The 20,802-nt window shown below is 37.7% G+C and overlaps 1 protein-coding gene across 1 annotated transcript in view; it reads right to left on the reverse strand.

Moving 5' to 3' along the window:
• Positions 1–3,579: 3,579 nt before the first annotated feature.
• The window catches only part of angpt2b (angiopoietin 2b), a 28,951-nt gene continuing 11,728 nt past the window's right edge, over positions 3,580–20,802 (reverse strand). Inside the window, exons 4-9 of the mRNA XM_056257597.1 lie at positions 17,543–17,775; positions 17,201–17,325; positions 12,760–12,861; positions 10,901–11,067; positions 5,942–6,072; positions 3,580–4,237 (exon numbers count right to left, since the gene is read on the reverse strand). Coding sequence (XP_056113572.1) covers positions 4,077–4,237; positions 5,942–6,072; positions 10,901–11,067; positions 12,760–12,861; positions 17,201–17,325; positions 17,543–17,775 — 919 coding nt within the window. The 3' untranslated portion in view covers positions 3,580–4,076. The remainder of the gene's footprint in view (positions 4,238–5,941; positions 6,073–10,900; positions 11,068–12,759; positions 12,862–17,200; positions 17,326–17,542; positions 17,776–20,802) is intronic.

The following is a 20,802-nucleotide window of genomic DNA, read 5'->3' on the forward strand; positions in this document are numbered from 1 at the left end:
TTAATCACCTTCGAATGACCATTCCAACATGCTATTCAAAATTATCTGTGGGGCATTCCGAGCCAAACCCCGCATACACACCGGAGACCCACCACATATCCTGCGAAAAAGGGGCACAATTATACACATTTTTATCTTTGTGATACAATGAGATTGGCAGGCGTTTATCGGAGGTTTACTACAGGTCTTGGCTATGCCTTAAGTAGCAAACAAAGAGAAGGTATGGTGAACAGACTTGGATAATTAGTATTAAAATACTTGCGTGAATTTGAATGCCTGCGAGCAAACTATGAATGGAAGAAATATTAAATTACGATTTCGTAATTGTAGATGAGGAAGGAACAATCGGCCGTGATCAGGATGTGAAAACAGGAATCTGAAAAGAAAAGCAAAACATTACTAATTTAACATAAACTCTGTTAGAGGAGGGCAGGGTGAAGGATCCGGGTTGCTGAACGGCAAAAGCCGTCTGAAAGCCTGTAACAAAGAATGAAAGCGCGTAGCTATGGCTTTACATTGGCAGGAATAAGCACAACCTTAATTATGAAATTGAAGACGACTGATAGCCGAATTAACGTCTCAGGAATGGCAAGATCGCCTAACAATAAGATCTGCCTTGATGACAACCATGCTTTGTTAGCACAACGATATAATATATTTTGCGACCACGCCAAATCCCTAAGGATGCTAACGACCGCTATAGGATGATTTTGTGAAGAGCGGACGAAACGAACCTTGAGTAAGCTTAAAAGATTCATCTAGCCTTTACTGATCTAGATATCCGAATCTGAGATTGGACTTGCACCCTTGTCAAGTGTGTTTTTTTTTTTTTTTTTTTTTTATTCTTAAACCGACTAAATCTGACTTCTTACTACGTTAATTACCTGAAGTAAGGTGACGGCGTCCTGTCAAGCAGCTACTATCATTACCTAAATGATACTTGATCTGTTGTCTTTTGAGCGTAGAATCCTTTTCTCAGATTTACATTTACATTTATTCATTTAGCTGACGCTTTTATCCAAAGCGACTTACAATTGCTATATATGTCAGAGGTCACATGCCTCTGGAGCAACTAGGGGTTAAGTGTCTTGCTCAGGGACACATGGTGCTCCCTGAGTCTGTCCTCTGCTGTTGCTTGGTGTTTCGCAGTGGATTCGAACCCGGGTCTCTCACACCAAAGGCATGTGTCTTATCCACTGCGCCATCACCACTATATGGTGATGGCGCAGATGCGGAGCATATGCCTGACGTGGCTCCCGAGTTGCTCTTTGCAGAAATAGCCCCATTCATCGCTGGCCACAACAACAGTTGAGACTCTTGAATAGAAAGATACATGAACATGTAAATCATACAGTTGAGCAAAGACAATGCCACTCGAGTCTCCTTCACTGATTAGTTCTGTTGATTGGTTTGACTTGATAAAACTAATATGACTGTTAGTTCTACTGAGTTAACGGTTTTTGCAAAGGATGAGTGGCCTTTGACAGGAGCATCCTTAGTCTGCATTTTTCTGTACATTAATGTGGAAATACCCATCACATAAAATATTTCTATCACGCATATCAGTGGATTAAGTAGACACCGGGAAAGGTTGAATATTACACCGATTGTACACATTTCCGATATTGTAGATCTAATTTTCGTTAAGGGACTTATAATATGAATTTAAAGTAGGCCTAAATATGTTGAAAATAGTTGTTTATGAAATTACAACACTTATGTAAATACGTAATTAACTTGCCATTGTAGAGATATCCACTACAGTATACATAACAGCCAAATGAACAACTTGCTCTCCTTAACTCAGGTTTATTTATATATTTATTTTTAAATCAGTTACTCAGTTGTTAGTGGGTATATGCAAACTGCCCACAAGAGCGTAGTATCGACAACGCTGATATATATATATATATATATTGCACAGTTTACAGGAACGTTCATCTCCATTGTAAAAATAATACATTGTGCAGTTTCCAACATTGCGGGTGTTTTGACAACGCTGATATTATTAGATCACTGTACTGTGGCGGTGACGCGAAACTTGCTTACACTTGCTATGAACATTTCCCCTTTAAGGCGAGCTAACCGGCCCCATTGCAGTCTGCAGATCAGTAACGTTAGTAATTATGAACACGTACGCCACGTCACCGTGGACACCAATTTGAACTCTGCCGCTGGTGTAGGAAGCAACGGAGAAATACTTACCTGGATGAAGTTTAATCGTGATAGAGGGGACATATTAACAGTGGCTGGTGGAAGCGCCTACCAAACTTGAAAAACCGACTTGAAAGCCTTGGAAGTGGAGCTTGAACTTGAACCAGCGAGAGAAGATCGCCTCTCGTGATTTGCAGAGTTGATGATTCATGTCGGTGGATCGGTGATCTGCGGGATAATGCACCCGTGCAGACAGCGAGGTTCTTTTGCTGGACAAGTTGTTGAGACTGACAGGATCTCTTCCTGCCGGATTATCCTGACTGAGCTGACGCTGTTGAGGCGTTTGATGACGTGAAAATGGAAACTGATTGGTTACCCAGGGTGTTTTAGGCCTAGAGAGCAGAACTTCTCATGAGAGGCCTTGGCTGATCAAAAAACTCTCCGAAGACCACTGTGCATACGGGGAGATGCGGCACTGAACGCGGGAACCTCGACATGTAGCAGGAGATACGGCGGGACATATCCATCGTCGGAACTCAATAATAGAACAATATGCGTGTCCTGAAACATGTTGGCTGGCGACTGAACGAGAGCATGAATGGCAGCGTCAGCATCTGCGAACTCAGACAAGTGTAAGTACCAATCTTATATACTGTGACTGTTAACACCTGATTGGATAGGGATGAGGTAATACATGGCGCGCTGATTGAGTCTTCCTGACAGAACTTAAGCTAAAGCTTCAATTGAATCAAAAACATACAGCTGGACCAGTGTAATGACTCATACAACCCGGTTCTTTTAGAATCAAAAACTTTGTAATTCCGAATGAATGACTTATGAACTAGCTCCTATTAGTGAATCAAAAACCTACAATTGAAACAGTGCAATCTGATTCCCGAGAAAATTACTTTTCTGAGTAAGAAAAGAAAAACATGCGCCGCAACCATTGTAGGGATTCACAAACAAATAACTCTTATGAGCAGGTTCTTTTTTGTTAAATCAAAAACTGTATGATTCCGAAATGAATGAGCCGGTTCTTTTAATGAAGAGTTCGAAAAGTTAAATTTCCGGTTTGAATCAGTCGACGAATCCTTTACTAAAATAAATCGATCAGGGATACATTTCTCAAAAGCATCATAATCTTAAGTAGATCGTAGAACCATTGGCACGATTGTTTTGAGTAACTGAATCAACATCTGTCTCACATAATGAACTTATGTTATTCAAAAGTTATTATTTGTCAGTATCGAAATTAAGCAATTTTTTCTTTTTGTAAAACATACTGTACATTCACATTTTAAACATATACATTTAAACATATCGTTAAACATACATTTGCAACAGAGTTTGTAATAAATGAAGGAATATTCTTTGCGTGTCTGTATATAGCTATACAACAGAATTCTGTAGGAAAGTAGGATTCTGTAGGATTTGATGTCAGTTGTTTTATTACAAATATATATTTTATAATGAAAGCTATGCTTATAAAACATACACCTGTTTCAGTGTCTTGAGCACTTTTATAGACGTGTTCTCTTTTACTAGCACTAGAATGGGAGAAGAAATCTCAGGATATCCAAGGTTGCACTGAAGGGAGGAGGAGGAGGATAGGTTAGTGTTTTACCACACAGACATCGGCCCAAATATCAAGTACAAATGTGAACACTGATCAGCCATTCCAGTTCATTGCATTTTACATTGGAAGAGCTTTACTATACAGATAAAACATTTATGGTGCAATTTGTGTCTGTTTCGACAGACTAAACAAACAAAATAGAGACAGATTGAATGGCTACAATGACATGGGCACAAGCTGTCCAAGTCTCAAGTTGTCCATAATTTTCAATGATGTCACCAGCTTGTTTGGATTATTTGTCTGTCAGTAAAGTCAATGACCCATTTGTGACAGTCCCTTCCTGCTTTTAGAAGTCCACAGGCCGTATCATCATAGTGGTCATGGTCGCCATCCAGCTCGGCCCTTTCCAGTAGTACCACTTTATACTGTTATAGCGTATCACATTGGAGTTTCCAGAATAGTATATCCCATTGAGATTGGAAGGCCCGCAAGCTTCAAACCACCACCCTGCAGTGACAGAGAGCAAACGATTTCAGCTATTTCTTTATTGGGTCAGTTTTCCTTCATTAATATTAAAGAGGCCATATCAATCAGATTTTCCTTGAGGGAAAAAAAGCAGCGCCATGTTTTGAAGTGGGGATTCCTGTCAAAGGGTTGTGACATCACAACGTGATGACAGTTTAGCTCATTCATATTATTTACATTATCCTAGGTAGTCCTGGAATTAATTAATATTCATTGGCAAAACCTTGCCAAACAGGCAGAGTTATTTTAGTATTATTTATGTATGTTATGGTATTTCAACCTGATCTCACGACCAATTCGTCCGAATTTGACGAGTGATTAAAAGATGGCTAATTCGTAACAATTCGTACGACCTCACTCGTACGAATTAGTACGATTTTTGCTAAATCGTACATATTTGACGAGTTTCCCAATTCGTATGAATTCGTACGAATGACCTACCCCTGACCCCGCCCCTAAACCTACCCATCACGTGGGTTTAGACAAATCGTACAAATTCGTACGAGTGAGGTCGTACGAATTCGTACGAATTAGCCATCTTTTAATCACTCGTCAAATTCGGACGAATTGGTCGTGAGATAGCGTTGGGTATTTATAATATTTTATATTTATTTATATTAGATTATATTTTGAAAACTAAAAATATAAAATTAAAAGCTAATTCATTTTAATTTTAATTTTGGTATGAGTAATTTAGCTTTATTTTTGTTTCAGTTATAGTAATTTTAGTAACTTCGGCTTAAACCTAATTTGTTTCAGTTAGCTGACAAGTTGTTGTTTTTTAGATTTTTGAACATACACTAAGTTTTTCATCTGATATTCATATTATTAAAATATTTATTTTATTTCAGTTTTTTTTTCGTTAACAAAACTGATTTTCAATAGTTTTAGTTTAGTTAACAATAACAACACTGCATATAGGATTTGTAAATTAGACAGAGTATCATTCCGACTTGGCATTGAAATAAAATGGCAGAGATGCTTCATGTTTGATGAAATATTTTCACACAACCTTTTACGGTTTTGATGTATTGTGAGCAGCACATAAGGGATGGATTCAGGGATGATTTGGAATGTTACCTTTACCTGTTGGAGGTAAGGAGGGAGCTTGGTTCCAGCACCTCTGATCTCTGGCTCTGTTTAACTTTAGTAAAGAGCATCTAAAGTTTGTTTTTAACAAGGTCCCTGATTACATCAGCCCAGCCTTCAGAGTTTGCACAGCACATTTCAGTGCAGATTGTTTTGTGGTTCTGTCACAGTGTAATGTAGGTTTTGGAAAAAGTTTGCTGTCAAAAGACAAGTCACAGCCAACTGTATTGAACCTGACAGCAAACCTTCCAGACTAACACTGGGGGACCTTTAGGGGGGAAAATAAAAAGGTAAAAAAAAATATATGATATGACTCCTTTGAAATGTTGACAGAAACCCTCTGAAAACAGATTTTGGCCATATTTTGTTTGGATCAATACCAATATTTAATCCAAGTGAACTTGAACTGCTGTTTATTTTTAACAGGCTACAATGCCTCTACTTTCTCAGTTGCCATGAAAATACTTGATACAGTAACATTATTGTAGTTCTTGTCTTGGGTGTTGCTGGGAAATTGTTTTCCATTTTATGCATATGTTTTCCATCAGATTACACAAAGTTAGAAATATTATATAAATGGCAGACAAGCTGCGGTACCTCCAGTGGCCATCTGAGCGCATTTGCAGCTGCACTGGTCATTGTCGTGATCCTTAGTGCTGAAATGGGTTCCTGAGTGGGTAAGACTGCTGGTGCGTCCAGCTGTACCACTGAAACCCCTTGCATGGAGACTGGTGAGAAACAGACAAATGCTAAATATTTCAACATATGGATAGATACAGAATATGCATTTTTCATAATACATTACATTTTAAAATATATTTAAATATAAAAAAAATATTTTAAATTGTAAGAATATTTTCACAATATAACTTATTATTTCACAAAACTTTTTAACGGAGCCCCTAGCGGACCCTGATGGGCCCATACATTTGAAACCCCCTGCAGTACATACAGCTCTGGAAAAAATTAAGAGACCACTGCAAAATGATCAGTTTCTCTGGTTTTACCATTTATAGATATGTGTTTGGGTAAAATTAACATTTTTGTTTTATTCTATAAACTACTGACAACATTTCTCCCAAATTCCAAATAAAAATATTGTCATTTAGAGCATTTATTTGCAGAAAACGACAACTGGTCAAAATAACAAAAAAAAAGATCCAGTGTTGTCCTCGAACTTTCATAAGAGACAACTTTATTTCTTTTTTTGCCACTTCTTGTATGTCGAGTTCCAGAATTAGCCTTCTTAATCAGCTCAGACACATATCCTGTACTAGATAAATTAACTTAAATACTATACACAAAGTATCACTTTAAGGTACATTGTTTTTTATTTTATTTTTACATAATCAGATGAAAGTGTCTACATCTATTACATCCACTGTTAACCCCAGTAATTGCACCAGCTGCGAGCCTGTATAAGATGTTTCTAAGTGATTTATCTTTTTCTCTTTCTCATTTCAGAAGGCTCTAAGACTCATTAATGTGCACTCCAAAGATAGTCAGCCTCCATTATCCACAATCCATTGTTGATGCTGTCTCACCAGGAAGGATTGCGAGCACACACGGTGCCAGAGAGAGGACCACACAGCTAGGTACTGCAGGAGATTGTTTTGGCAGGAAAACGTCCTTGCACCATAGGTTGCTTGGCTGGTAAATCCCAAATGGGCTCAACACCCTCGAGAAGATGCCAGCATTCTCAGCATGCTAATAAAATGCACACTTACCATATGAGGTAAACTAGACAAACATGGTGGGATTTGGCAAATGTTTGTTCAGTATTTCCCCTACCTGTTTACACGCACACAAACACACATTGGAGTTTCTATCTGATATCAATTCTGCAACACACCCATTCTAGAGTAGTATTCCAAATCATTTATTTTGAGTTAAAATGTAATATTTTTGGTTCTGGTTCATTCACTGTCTAAGTATGCCCACAAGCAATACTGCATGTTTAATTGCATCCCTTTAGAGAGGTGTGAGATTTGTTTAACTCAGCGATTTTCTGGAAAAGCCTCATGCTTGAAATTGTTTGCCTGGGATCAGACCAGACTAGAAGCAATAGGGATGCTGTGAGAAATGGTAGTTTACCCTTAATGTAGCTCATCATTTTGACTTAAGGACATAATCACACAAGTGTTTCTTATATCAGAAAATGGCAAAGACAAGCCAAAAAAAGAGAAGAAATTAAACGTGTCTATAAGGGTTTTAAATGTGATAAATATGTAACTCACATTGTAAATCTAAATGCAATTCCAAGTCTTAAACTAATTTTAAACACCACAACATGACAATGATTAAAATAACAATTAGATATTGAACATATTCTAATTAAATGACACACAATATCTAAGGAATAATTTGCGATGGGCCATTTAATTATTAGAAATTTAATTGTCTCCCAATGGCGGCAGCTTCTCTGCTAATAGTGAAGCTTTAAAGGTGCCTTGTGCAATGTCCGCCAAAAAAAAAAAATTCATACTCCGCATTCCATACCAGATGGGGGCAGTATACCTCCAGAAAGTGAGTTGGTCTACTCTAGAGTAACAAACGAGAAACGGCATAGTCTCTATGCTCCGCCCCTACCGTCACAACGACCCTAGAGCCATAGCCGAAGCCAAGCCAACTCCTAATAGAGGACGTTTTGACTCCAGAGGAACGTTGGTTGATGTCAAGTGATTTTTAAATCTTCAAGCTACTCCCCTTCACCTTTACCAGTGAATATGTTCATATTCGTTTTGTTAATATTACATTTTTATTGTTAGTTTGAATTACATTAATTTGACAGACAGCATTCGCTGATGTTGACCAAGCCAGCGCCAATCAGAGCTGCCAACTCTCACGAATTCACTGTGAGACACACGCAATTGACACTTTTCACATGCTCTCACACCACACATCAATGTTGTCATGCACAGAAAAATCGCAAAGCAAAGAGGACACGGAGACCGACAGACTAGACAGAGTAGATGAGTTATGATATAAAAAAAATCTCGGCTCTCAGATTCTGTCAATTTTATTACGCAATTCAAACAATAAATACCGTTTTGGCGCTTGTAAATGTTACACGACAGATCCCTAGCGCACGCGAACCGATCATCTATAGTAAAAAAACACGAACACTGTTGAAAGATAGGCTACAACTTACCAAAATGTATTCCTCATACATAATATCGACCAATCATTTATTTTTTATCAGCGTGCAGAGGTCAATAACATAGCTGGAGAACAAATATGTCAGATTTACCTCAGGAAAGCAATTTAATAAACATAATATAGGTCCGCTCTCTTCCCTGAACTGAAATGTAGTAGTGGGCTGTACTTTCCACACGATTGACATCAGGTTCAAGTACGCCCACAAGCCGTGCGAGTTATTCGTGTATTGCAGTTTGGCTGGTGGTTATGTTGCCCGCATACCGCCTCCCATGGCCGAAACTGACACCTGTCGGGCCGTGGCTAGTAATTTAGCATGCTAATTCAGGTTGATATCTCTGCAGCACTATAACTTGTCATTTTTTAATGACATCATCGCCCTTATTTCTTCTCATTCTTTTGATGCGTGTAGCTCATTTTTGGGATATTTTTACCTCAATTCTAACACATGGCACCTTTAAGTTTAATTGCTTCAAAAACAGCAACTCTACCTTACTACCTCACACTGAGAAATGTCATGTAGCTTTTCAGTTGCAAAAAGTGTGTGTGTGTGTGTGTGTGTGTGTGTGTGTGTGTGTGTGTGTGTGTGTGTGTGTGTGTGTGTGTGTGTGTGTGTGTGTGTGTGTGTGTGTGTGTGTGTGTGTGTGTGTGTGTGTGTGTGTATGTGTGCGTGTTTTTATGGGTGAGAGAGCAGGGGGGGAAAGCATGCTTCCACAGATAATAAAATGTAATTTAGTGATGAAACCATGGAAATATACTGGAGATTTTATCTTCTGTTATTTTTGTTTTTCCAAATTCAGTTGGAATCATTTACGGTAAGGACACAATTTTTTTTGCCATGGCTCTCGCTGCTCATGTCTATGATATTAATACGTAGGAACCATCTTCAAATGTTAAGCAGGAGTTTTCATTTTGTGAGTGGGTATTATGATGAGACTGGTCCTGGAATTCATCATTTTTAATGTTTTGTTGAGTGATTGTTGCAGTTGAGGAAAGAGATGGCAGGATTTATCTTTACCGCACACAGCTCTGCACTTTTCTACAGCTTGTTATCCGTTCCAGTTAAATCACAAAACAAAATGCAACCAAATGTGTTCCTGCCACTGATAAATGTCTACTGATGTACAGCTGCAATTGTGGTTTATTCAGATAAAAGGTTATATTAGGGAACCCCTCGTGCTTAAAGCAAAAACATTGCCACTAGACCAAACATATCTTACCACATCTGACCCCAAGTTTATCTGAATTAAACAGAAATGATCAGAAAAAAAATCATTGGCCCATCAAATCATTTTGCAATGAGAAGTCAAAACAGCAACTCGTTCTATTTTCAATCGTAATGTTATTGTTGGCGCTGCAGTATTGACTTGGAAATGGGAAAATCCTCTACTACAGATCTGTAGTACTTCATCACTGAAACTATTTATCAAACAAGTAAAATAAAACACATTTAATTATTATTTGCACATAACCTCAAAAATATTCATAGGCTAAGCATTCTCTAGTCTCAACCTCAGATGTCACGCCCACATTGGCTGAATGTCTGATGCATATTGCACACAAAATGGCAAACACTTCAGGATTTTCGAGTCATCATCTGATCGGTTGAATTCTCCAGGATTTCCGGGAGATGTGTGTGCCGCATTCTTTAAGGCTTGGAAACAAAGCTGTCATAATGCCAAACCCCCTTATGGAAGAAGAAAACCATTAATGTTTAAAACTATGACAAACAGTGCTTATCAGGATCAACTAAATGCTGGATTTCAAGTACGTTTAGTTCACAGGACCATCATTGCGCCATTGTTGCAGTAAACTTGCACGCCGGTCTCTTATTGTGAGGACAACGACTTTACATTTTTCACACCCCTAAACATGACGCTGAACAAAACAACGTCCTGTTTAACGTCAGACGTCCTCTTGGGGTATCCTTGACCAATGAAAGCTCCTGTGGAGTCCAGACCTTCTGCCATCAGTCTGAAGGACTGGCTACGAGAGACTAATGGTGTGTTCACACCGAACGCGAATTTAATTATTTGCGCGAGTAGATTACATACAAAGTCCATGCAAAGACGCGAATAGACGCATCATTCGCGCCGGGCGTTGCGAATGACGCGAATTGGGCGACGCGTTTGCCGCGAATGTCTTCCGCGCAAGTTGAAAAAATTGAACTCGAGCGAATGTTCAAGCGTCTAACTAGACGCGATAGACGCGTATTTGACGCTCTTTTCGCGTTCGGTGTGAACACACCATAAGCATTTTCCATTGCAAACCTGCACTGTGCCCCCACCTTGCCCCACCCGACTTTCACCACCACTTTTGAAAGTAAAGTGACACCTAATTGTATGCATCACAACAGTTCATTAACATCTAGAGTCAAGAGAACATGAAACATTCTGGTACCTGTACTTCTTATCCTCTCCGTCAATGTAGAAATGGTCATATTGAGAATAAGCCTGGTGTCCCTCTGCGTCTTTGAGGTGGACCTGGAGAATGTTGTCTTTTGATGTGGTAAGCAGGTGGATGGCATCATTTCCTAACCAGTGTTCTCCTGACGGATCTCCAAATCCCTGTCGCATAAGAAAAGGAGGAAAAAAAAATTCTTGACATACACTCTTCTTTTCACAATCTCTGACAAACTACAAAATGGAAGTACTCAAGTACAATAGAGAACTCCCAATTATTTACGTATGCAAAATTTTCAAATAAAGTATTTATAAGCATGTTATAATTATTACATATTATTATCTACATTGATTTTCAAAGGTATCAACAATCATTTTATTTGTGTGGTTATATATAAAAAAACATTGATTATGAATTCATTTTACCATAGTGAACAAGCAGAAGATGACGGGTGCTTCACCACCAATTTGAAAGTTCAGTGCGACTGCCGTTAAGAGGTAAAATGTGACAATCGTATGCAAATGTCAGAGATAGAGGAAAGTCTGCTTCAGAAGAACAATCCTTGAGTTCCATATCACATACTAGTACAGTAAACATTTCAAAAGACCTCCTGTAACCATAGGAAAATGTTGCATTTCCATTTGTTTGGACCAGCAAATGAGACGGCACTTTTGATCACTGTGAGATGTGGTAGTGCAGTTGGGCATTCAAATGCTTCAATGCACACGTTATCAACAATCTACAGGGGCTCCCGACTCCCACGCTCCATCTGGGGCCAAATATTTATCATTCACTTTTAAAAACATTTTTCTTAGAAAACAAGGAAAAGAGAAAACAAAACTTGCGCTGTTCTAAAGCACTCCCAGAGCAGCCATAGCAATTTATCTGTTGAAGTAGCCCAGGTGAGATGAATTACCACTGTTTTCGCATTTAAAACTCAATAACAGTTTCCAAACAACTCAGCTCTTCTGGGAGATATTACGTTTTTAAGTAGACCCTGCTTTTAAAGCAAGCATTACTAACAATGTCCAAGCGAAAAGGACTCTCTTTACATTCAGTAACTTGTTTTAAATGATGGATGCAAAGTGTGAATAGTGATGCCCTATTTAAATTCAAAATGTCTCTTCTTATCTTTTTTTTTCTCGTCTCAAGGCTTCAAATGACCCTGTGACCGAATTAATATATACTCATTCTCCCACATAGGGAGGGAATGCAGGTGTAACAACAGAGGGAGACATGGGAATGCAGAGACGGCCAATCAGAATTCCCTTCCTCAAGGAAAGTTCAACAAGGTCACCAATGCATCAGTATTCTATGGCTATACGCATCAGATGGCACATATGAGTTAGACTTTCCCCTTCAGTGCAGGTTAAATATGTGTTTTAAATGTAAGGTGCCTCAGATTAATGGTAGCAGAAGCTTGCATTCATCAAGAAATCTCAATAAGATATAGACAGGCTCACATTTAAATTATCGTGTATGTCTTCATTAAAGGGGTGATCATGCTTCGTTGTCTTAAACAAAATTAAGAAAAATTAGTTAAGCAATCTTTAATGATGGCACAAAATAAAAATTCCTGCAACTGGGTACTTTACAATGGTCACCTTGTCAAATATGAACAAAAGCATGACAACAAGTGTTTTTTATTATTATTATTATTATTATTTGAATATGTTCTTAGATATTAGATGCATGAAGATATGCTTCATTCATTGTCTGTGCTAAAATAAATTATCTGAGACTGCTGAAGGAAGTGTGCTTTAAAGTGCCAAACTGTGAAAGATAACCACAATAAAGCTATGTATACAATTAAATGGATCAAATGTGGAAAGGCTCTAATTGATATTGGATCATACCAGTTTGTAGTCATTCCAGCCACGGTTGAAATCGACTGATCCATCATAACGGTGCTGAAAGACAGTCCAGCCTCCCCCTCTAGTTTTCATGTCACAGAATACCTGGTCAGAAACAACCATACAGAAACACATCCATGCCATCACTATACAAATATACTTTTTTATAATTTATAATTTTATATTTTAATAAGAGAGGGGGAGAGAGAGAGAGAGAGAGAGAGAGAGAGAGAGAGAGAGAGAGAGAGAGAGAGAGAGAGAGAGAGAGAGAGAGAGAGAGAGAGAGAGAGAGAGAGAGAGAGAGAGAGAGAGAGAGAGAGAGAGAGAGAGAGAGAGATGACACGTGTATTAGTTACTTAAGGAACTAAAATAAAAGTTATAGTAGCTCTATTTCAATAGTCCACTTTAGACATTCTACTAACTATAAGTATCTTTGCAACTACATGTAAACTGCCAGTCATTAAAGTATTAGCAGACTGTCTGCTTAATATCTTTATTTTTATGGTCCCCCAACAGACATTCTACTGACGATAAGTAACTTTTCGAGTACATCATGTCAACTTATTCTACTAACCCTTACCATAACCCTAAACCTAACAGTCTACTAATACTCTAATGAGAGCTAGTTGACAAGTATAGTTGCAAATTAATCAGAGTTAGTTGACAAGTAGTTGCATGTAGTTAATTCCATGTTTTCTTATAATATTACCAAGTGGCAGCATATATATTGAGAATAGCATGCAGAGGGCCTAACACCGATCCTTGCGGCACTCCATAGTCTATTGACGTTATCTTCGATTTTTCCCCATTTAAACAGACAAAATGGTAACGGTCTGATAAGTACGATCTAAACCAGCTTAATGCCTGTCCCTGAACACCAGTGTAGTTTTGTAGTCGATCCAAGAGTATTTTATGATCTATAGTGTCGAACGCCTGTGAAGAGACGACTCAACGCCGGCAATATGTTATGCCCTAAATGAATACATGATTAACAAACTATGGTTTTCAATGGGTTATTTAATAAATAAATAAATGCTTAGAGACCCTTTGTAGGTACTGTGTTTTATTAAACAACAACAACAAAAAAGCTATGGTAATTTTCCATTATTTCATTATTACAGTAATATTTTAGTCAGAATTTGCTGAATTCTTAATACAAAAACACACAAGCTGCAGTTTAGAGATTTGACTGGTCAAACTACTGTAATTTCCCAGGATATCCCACAAAGCACATATCAACTCATGATGTTTTGAATTGGGACGTTTCAGAGTCAATTATGAGGCCTTTCCAACGCATTCTCATCCTTTGGCGTTATATAGGTGACGCTATATGACATTTCGTCGCAATCTTACGCACATGGCATCCTTTAGCATCAATATAACACGCACTGTTATGGGTAGGTTTAGATCTGGGGTAGGGTACGGTTATGACGCCTTGGGATCTGCGTCTCATATTGACGCTAAACGATGCCATGTGCGTAAGATTTCAACGAAATGTACAAAGCGTCACATGTATGACGCCAAAGGATGAGAACGGGCTGGGCCTTTCTTACCGCTGTAGGTTCTCTGCACTGACAAAAAAACTGTGACCCACAATCCTTTTTTAATATGCATGGGGAGCGAGACTGGATCACAAACCACCACATTTGGACTTCTGATGCAGGACATTCGGTTCCTGTCCAGCGAGATGGCAGGTCCTCGGGCTATGAGTACTCCAAGTTTGTTTTTATCTTTTGGTAATTTGGTTAACCATTGTGCAATAAACTTGCCATACTAATGATGAATTGTCCCAATTTGAGCCATACAGTAAACTAAGTCTAAAGTGCAGTTTAAACACTAAACTGTTTAGTGCTCTTCCACAAAAACTTTAACTATCTATTGATTTAGTATTGAACTCAATACAACTTAACAATTTAATGTTTTGTGAGGAAAATAGCAATTTAGTTTGAGCTATGAGCAGCAAAAATAAAATAATAAAAAGGGCAGCTCGTTGAATTCCATCAACCGAATCCATCAAAACTAATTAAAGCCTATCCCGTAAAGGATTTCCTTCACAAATATTAAATATTTCTAGCCTGTGGGTGTCAAGTGAAAACATTCCAAGTAAATATCCTCAATATGATTTTTCTCCAATTTTCCCAGCTGTTTCTGGGCAGAAATAGGCTTAAGGAGAAGGCGAAAAGCAATAAGTTCTTCTTGGCAAAAACAAAAAGTGGGATAACAATGTGCATTTCCATCCCTTGGCGGGACAAACTCATTTAGCAATACATGCTGGTCTTAAGACCTTCCATTATGAAACTTTAAACAGCTAATCAAGGTTTAAAGACAAAGCACTTGCATTAATGACATCTGTAGAGAGGGTGCATTTGAGAAATTGATTTAATTCTTATTCAGCACAACATATATTTCTATTTGCATAACAGATGTGAGATGTTCTTTGTTTTCTGCTTCTGAACAATCCACATCAAGATGACAGTCAAATTTGCCAGCGATATTTTATCTCTTGAGACTGCGTATTTATAAAATCACAGATTTATACAATTGTAATTTATATCAAAATACTTTGCACAATTGTATCATACGATAATGATGCCTGAATTTAAAGAGAATTTCAAACTCATTCAGGGCTGGTCAGTCACTGTTTTCCATCCTTGAAGAGAAAAGTTTTCTGGCCAAAATATATTTAAATGTCTGGTAAATATATATTGTAAATAGCAGAGCTTAATTAAATGTATATATTTTTTAAATTGAAAATATATGTTAAGTTTCTAATGCCAAAATAGATATAATATACATTTTTTCAATGTATATAAAATGTATATAATAGGGCAAGTAAAAATAAATTAAAAAATATTTTTGGTAAATAGAATTTTTTTTTTTAATTAAAAGCAGTATACTTTTTGGCTTATTTTGCCAAGAAAAAAGTATTTTATATATATATACACTACCGTTCAAAAGTTTGGGGTCAGTGAGAATTTTATTTTTATTTTTTGGAGGAAAGAAATCAATACTTTTATTTATCAAGGACAGTAAAGACATTTATAATGTTACAAAAGATTCTATTTCAAACAAATGCTGTTCTTTTGAACTTCCTATTCATCAAAGAACCCTAAAAAAAAAAAACGGTACAACTGACAGACCAACAACTGTTTCAACATTGATAATAATAATAAATGTTTCTTGAGCATCAAATCCTCATATTATACTGATTTGTGAAGGATCATTTGACACTGAAGACACTGACACTGGTGATGCTGAAAATTCAGCTTTGATCACAGGAATAAATTACACTTTACCATATATTCACACAGAAAACAGCTGATTTAGACTGGAATAATATTTAATACTATAACTGATTTTTGCTGTATTTTTAATCAAATAAGCGCAGCCATGGTTAGCAGAAGAGAATTATTTTTAAAGTATTTAAAATCGTACCGACCCCAAACTTTTGAACGGTAGTGTATATATATATATACATATATATATATATATATATATATATATATATATATATATATATATATATATATATATATATATATATATATATATGTGTGTGATTGGCTCTGGCAGCAAAAACCTTTTCAAAACTTTCATGGTAACAAGGAACCATTAGTTATCAATAAACTTGTATCAGTACTTATCAATATCCCATATAAATATCTTAATTTGTATCATTAAGGAAACAAAGTGAAGTAGAAAAAAAGAGCAATTTAAAAATCTCCAAATGAAAGGAGCCACCCAGCGTGCTGCTCTGAGGGGTGGCATAGTATGAAAGGGTGGTGATACTACATATACCAGCTCGCTCTCGCTCACTGCATTAAACCCTGTGTTGGCAGGAAGCTTACGAATCTTTGCCAAACACCTGGCGCCTATGCCCACAGGAAATGGAGGGGAAGATGAATGAGCGCACAGGAAAATAACGAATAACAAAAACAATTTTAGCCACATTTTTAAAATGTTCATCGCCCCAAGAGCCTGCCAGAAAATAGATTTGACTCAAAGCAAAGCTCAATCCTTGGGTGGTTTGCTTGTGGTTCAGTAGGCCAAGATTTTGAAATAGATACGGGTGCATATTCACAGTTAGATGCACCGAGAAATGGCCTGAAGGAAATGTTTGACTGACTTCTTGATTTGGTTTTCTGATCAACATGACATTTTCATCTTGGCCTTTTTTCAAAGACGTACTGAAATTGCATTATACTAAAACATGTTGTCCTTCCAGATTATAATGTAGACCTCAAAAACAACACAAAGAACTAAATGTCAGGAGAGCTCAGTTTCTTCAGCAATCAAGATACATGCCAAGATTCATGCTTAACAAAATGATTTTGTATTGCATGCAATATATAATCTTTTTTCTTTTTCTTTTTGTATTTAAATTTCATCATAGTGATTCGAAAACTGGTTATTGTCCACATGGAAATTGTTTAAATCTACTAACCTTAATTTTCTGGGTGGAGTTGAGAAGATGAATGCTGTATATCCCACTTTCTATAACTCCCGATTTGAATATCTCAGCACAGTCTCTGAACTTTAACATCTCCTTTTCAATTGGAGTTGAAATATCTGAAAATACATGGGACATTTTAACGTTTGTGAAAAAGAAATAGAAGTATAGGTTGATTGGTTTGAGCGATACTCAATCTCAATCTTCTTTGAATGAAAAAATGCCTGATGGACCACCATTGTGAATTTAAGCAATTGCCCTGTTCAGAGAGACCCTTTTGTTCCCACTGAGCAGGTCATATGCAGCTTAGCCTGATAATGTGAAGCTGGCACTAACCGTTACAGTGAGAGACCATAGCCAGTAGCTGCTGCACTGTGTCAGTGAGTGTGGCCTGCTGGCGTTGGAGCAGTGTGCTGTTACGGGTCGAGCTGGCCAGTTCTCCCTCCAGCAGGCTGACCAGGTGATTCTGTCTGTCCAGCAGCTCCAGCAGCTGCTGCTTTTCCTGCTGGATGACCTGAAGCTCTCTGCTGTGCTTGGCCTCCATAGCACCAAAGCGCTCTTCCAGGTAGCTGAGAAGAAACACACTGGCTGGTTCATATACCAACACGATCTCATGAAAGTGTGTATCTATAGCAAGAATTTTATTTCTTGCGCCATTTATACGCCAAAAATAGTTTTTGCGTGCAAATGATACGCACTGTAAACCCTTTGGGTAGGAAAATTGTTTTCGAAAGTGCGTATCTATAGCAAAAACTATATTTCTAGTACCATTTATACGCCCAAAATAGTTTTCGCGTGCATATGATACGCACTTTATGCCACGTAATACCCACGCACTCCACACCCCTTATCCTACCCAAGGGGTTTACAGTGTGTATCTATAGCAAGAATTTTATTTCTCGTGCCATTTATACGCCAAAATAGCTTATTGCGTGCAAATGACACGCACTGTAAACCCCTTGGGTAGGATTAGGGGTGTGGAGTGCGTGTGTATTACATGCCATAAAGTGCGTATCATATGCACGCGAAAACTATTTTGGGCGTATAAATGGTATAAGAAATATAGTTTTTGCTATAGATACGCACTTTCATGAGATCGGGCTGCATACACGGTCTTGCATATTTTTTAGAAAACTATTTTTACACTGTTGCTGATAAAACAGTCCAACAGCACTGGGATTTTTTTACTGTTTGTATAACTCCACTTTGTGCGTTCCAGACTGTCAGACTGTGCATTAGTTGTGGGGATTTTGTCTGAAGGTTACAGCGATACAATTTTAGTCTTAAAGGTGCAGTAAGTGATTTCTGAGAATCATTGTTGAACACTGTTGATATTTGAAATCAACCCAAACAATCACATCCCTCTCTTCATTGCGCTGCCCCCAAAATGCACGAACACGCAATGCAAGAGTGGATGTCTCGTTATCATAGCAGAAGCAAAATAAAGAGATCACGAACGACAAGGAAGAATAAAAAAATTTACATACAGTACACGAGTATATCAGCCCGTTCTCATCCCAAGGCGTCATCTAACTGACGCTTTTGACCATGCGTCAACATGCCGACGCACATGGTACCCCTTAAGCGTCAATATGAGACGCGCCTCCTAGTGGTCTAACCCTAACCCTACCCCAGACCTAAACCTACCCATAACGGAAGCGTCATCTAACTGACGCTAAAGGGTGCCATGTGTGTCGGATTTAGACGCATGGTCAAAAGCGTCAGTTAGATGACGCCCGAGGATGAGCGTCTCATATTGACGCTTAAGGGGTACCGTGTGCGTCGGCATGTTGACGCATGGTCAAAAGTGTCAGTTAGATGACGCCTTGGGATGAGAATGTGTTGAGTATATACAAGCAAGGGTTCGTTGTTAGTCGCCAGCAGCACACACTAAAAACCAACAGTCTTTATAAGTGAATCGCTGAGTCATTCACTCAATTGATTCATTCAACAATGATTCATTCAGGAAGCAAACACCATTATGTACTAGGAGAGGGAATAAAAGTTGTTTTGTTAGCGGAGAAAAATATAGACAAAGTAACATAATATTTCGTCTAAAATGTAGGTTTCTCAGTATAAACATTGTTTGTTGAGCTATTGTGTAAATCAATACTAAACGGCTTACCACACTTAAATAGTTGCACCTCGGGTTAAATTCCTTTTCTATAAACAATGAAACATACAAACTAGAGCATCTCAAACGTAAATCCTGTACAGTATTGAACATCTTTAGACAAATATAAAGATTTATAAACCCTTTAAAGACTAACCGCAACTGATGGTTACATCAAAGTCCCTCTGGTTCAAAACAATGATGGGAAGATTGGATTATTTTACCGACTTAATCTTGTTAAGAAAAAAAGTAACTCATTTTTATTCAAGTAATTTTGTTCATTTCGTTCTTTTGAGCAGAGTTAAATTAAATTAAAAATGGCAAATTCCCTGAACAAGCTCAAATACGATTGCATCAAGATTCTCATTCATCAGTAAATGATGAAAGACCTTTTTAATTACAAATTTGGTTACACTTTATTTTGATGGTCCACTTTAGACATTCTACGAATTATAAATAACTACATGCAACTGCATGTCAACTAACTCATTTATTAGTAGACTGTTACATTACGGTAAGGGTAAGTAGAATAAGCTGACGCGTACTTGCAAAGTTACTTATAGTCAGTAGAATGTCTGTTGTGGGAACTTCAAAATAATGTATTGGCAGATATTAAGCAGAGAGTCTACTAATACTCTAATGACTAGCAGTTTACATGTAGTTGCAAAGTTACTTATTTAGTATGATGTCTAAAGTGGACTATTGAAATAAAGTGTTGTTACCACAAATGTATTTATAAAGGAAGATCATATGGAATTACTAGTATGTTTTACTGTGTGTGTTACTGCAACAGAGTATGGCATTTGGATGGGGAGCAGTGTGATTTTGTCATGCTCAGAGCAGATTTTTGTCTTAAAGGTACATCAATTGTGCCTATGGACAAACAGTTTGTCTTATTATATTAATTGTCATATCAAATCCTAATGATGAATACTTCACCCTGTAGATAAATAGCTGTTTGTTCGCTCCCGCTGCTCTCAGCACAGATGACACCCTTGAACAAGCCTCTCAGTTTCCACATGTGAGCCTGAGAGGCTGGTAGACCTGCAAACACCTGGATACCGCTGCCATTCACAGATGGTGTTGTTGCCTGGGCTTCTCTATCAAAATCAAAATCAACAACTCTCTGACAGGTTGTGTGAGCTGGCAGCATACCAAGCTCCAAATAAAGACAATAAATCCCACAGGCCTGATCTTTATGAGTCCGACTAATGACTTTGCAGCAGTTTTTTATTGAAACAATCCACCCACACAGATTGAACAAGCTACTTTCAGCTAGTCGAAAGAAACATTCCCTAAATCTTTCTTCGCTTGCTGTTTCTGTTCTTCCAGCATGCATCCTTTCAAGGGGATCTGCACTCGATTATACCTTCCTTGTCAAATTGTTTTTGAGATGATTTGTTTTTTAATCATCTTAATTTGTGGAGATGAAACATTGTTGTTGTTTAAGCTGCAGCTTTATTGTAAAAGTACCTTGTAAAGT

The sequence above is a fragment of the Rhinichthys klamathensis genome, unplaced genomic scaffold (assembly GCF_029890125.1).
Source record: "Rhinichthys klamathensis goyatoka isolate OS25496 unplaced genomic scaffold, OSU_Roscu_1.1 h1tg000140l_1, whole genome shotgun sequence".
Taxonomy (NCBI): domain Eukaryota; kingdom Metazoa; phylum Chordata; class Actinopteri; order Cypriniformes; family Leuciscidae; genus Rhinichthys; species Rhinichthys klamathensis.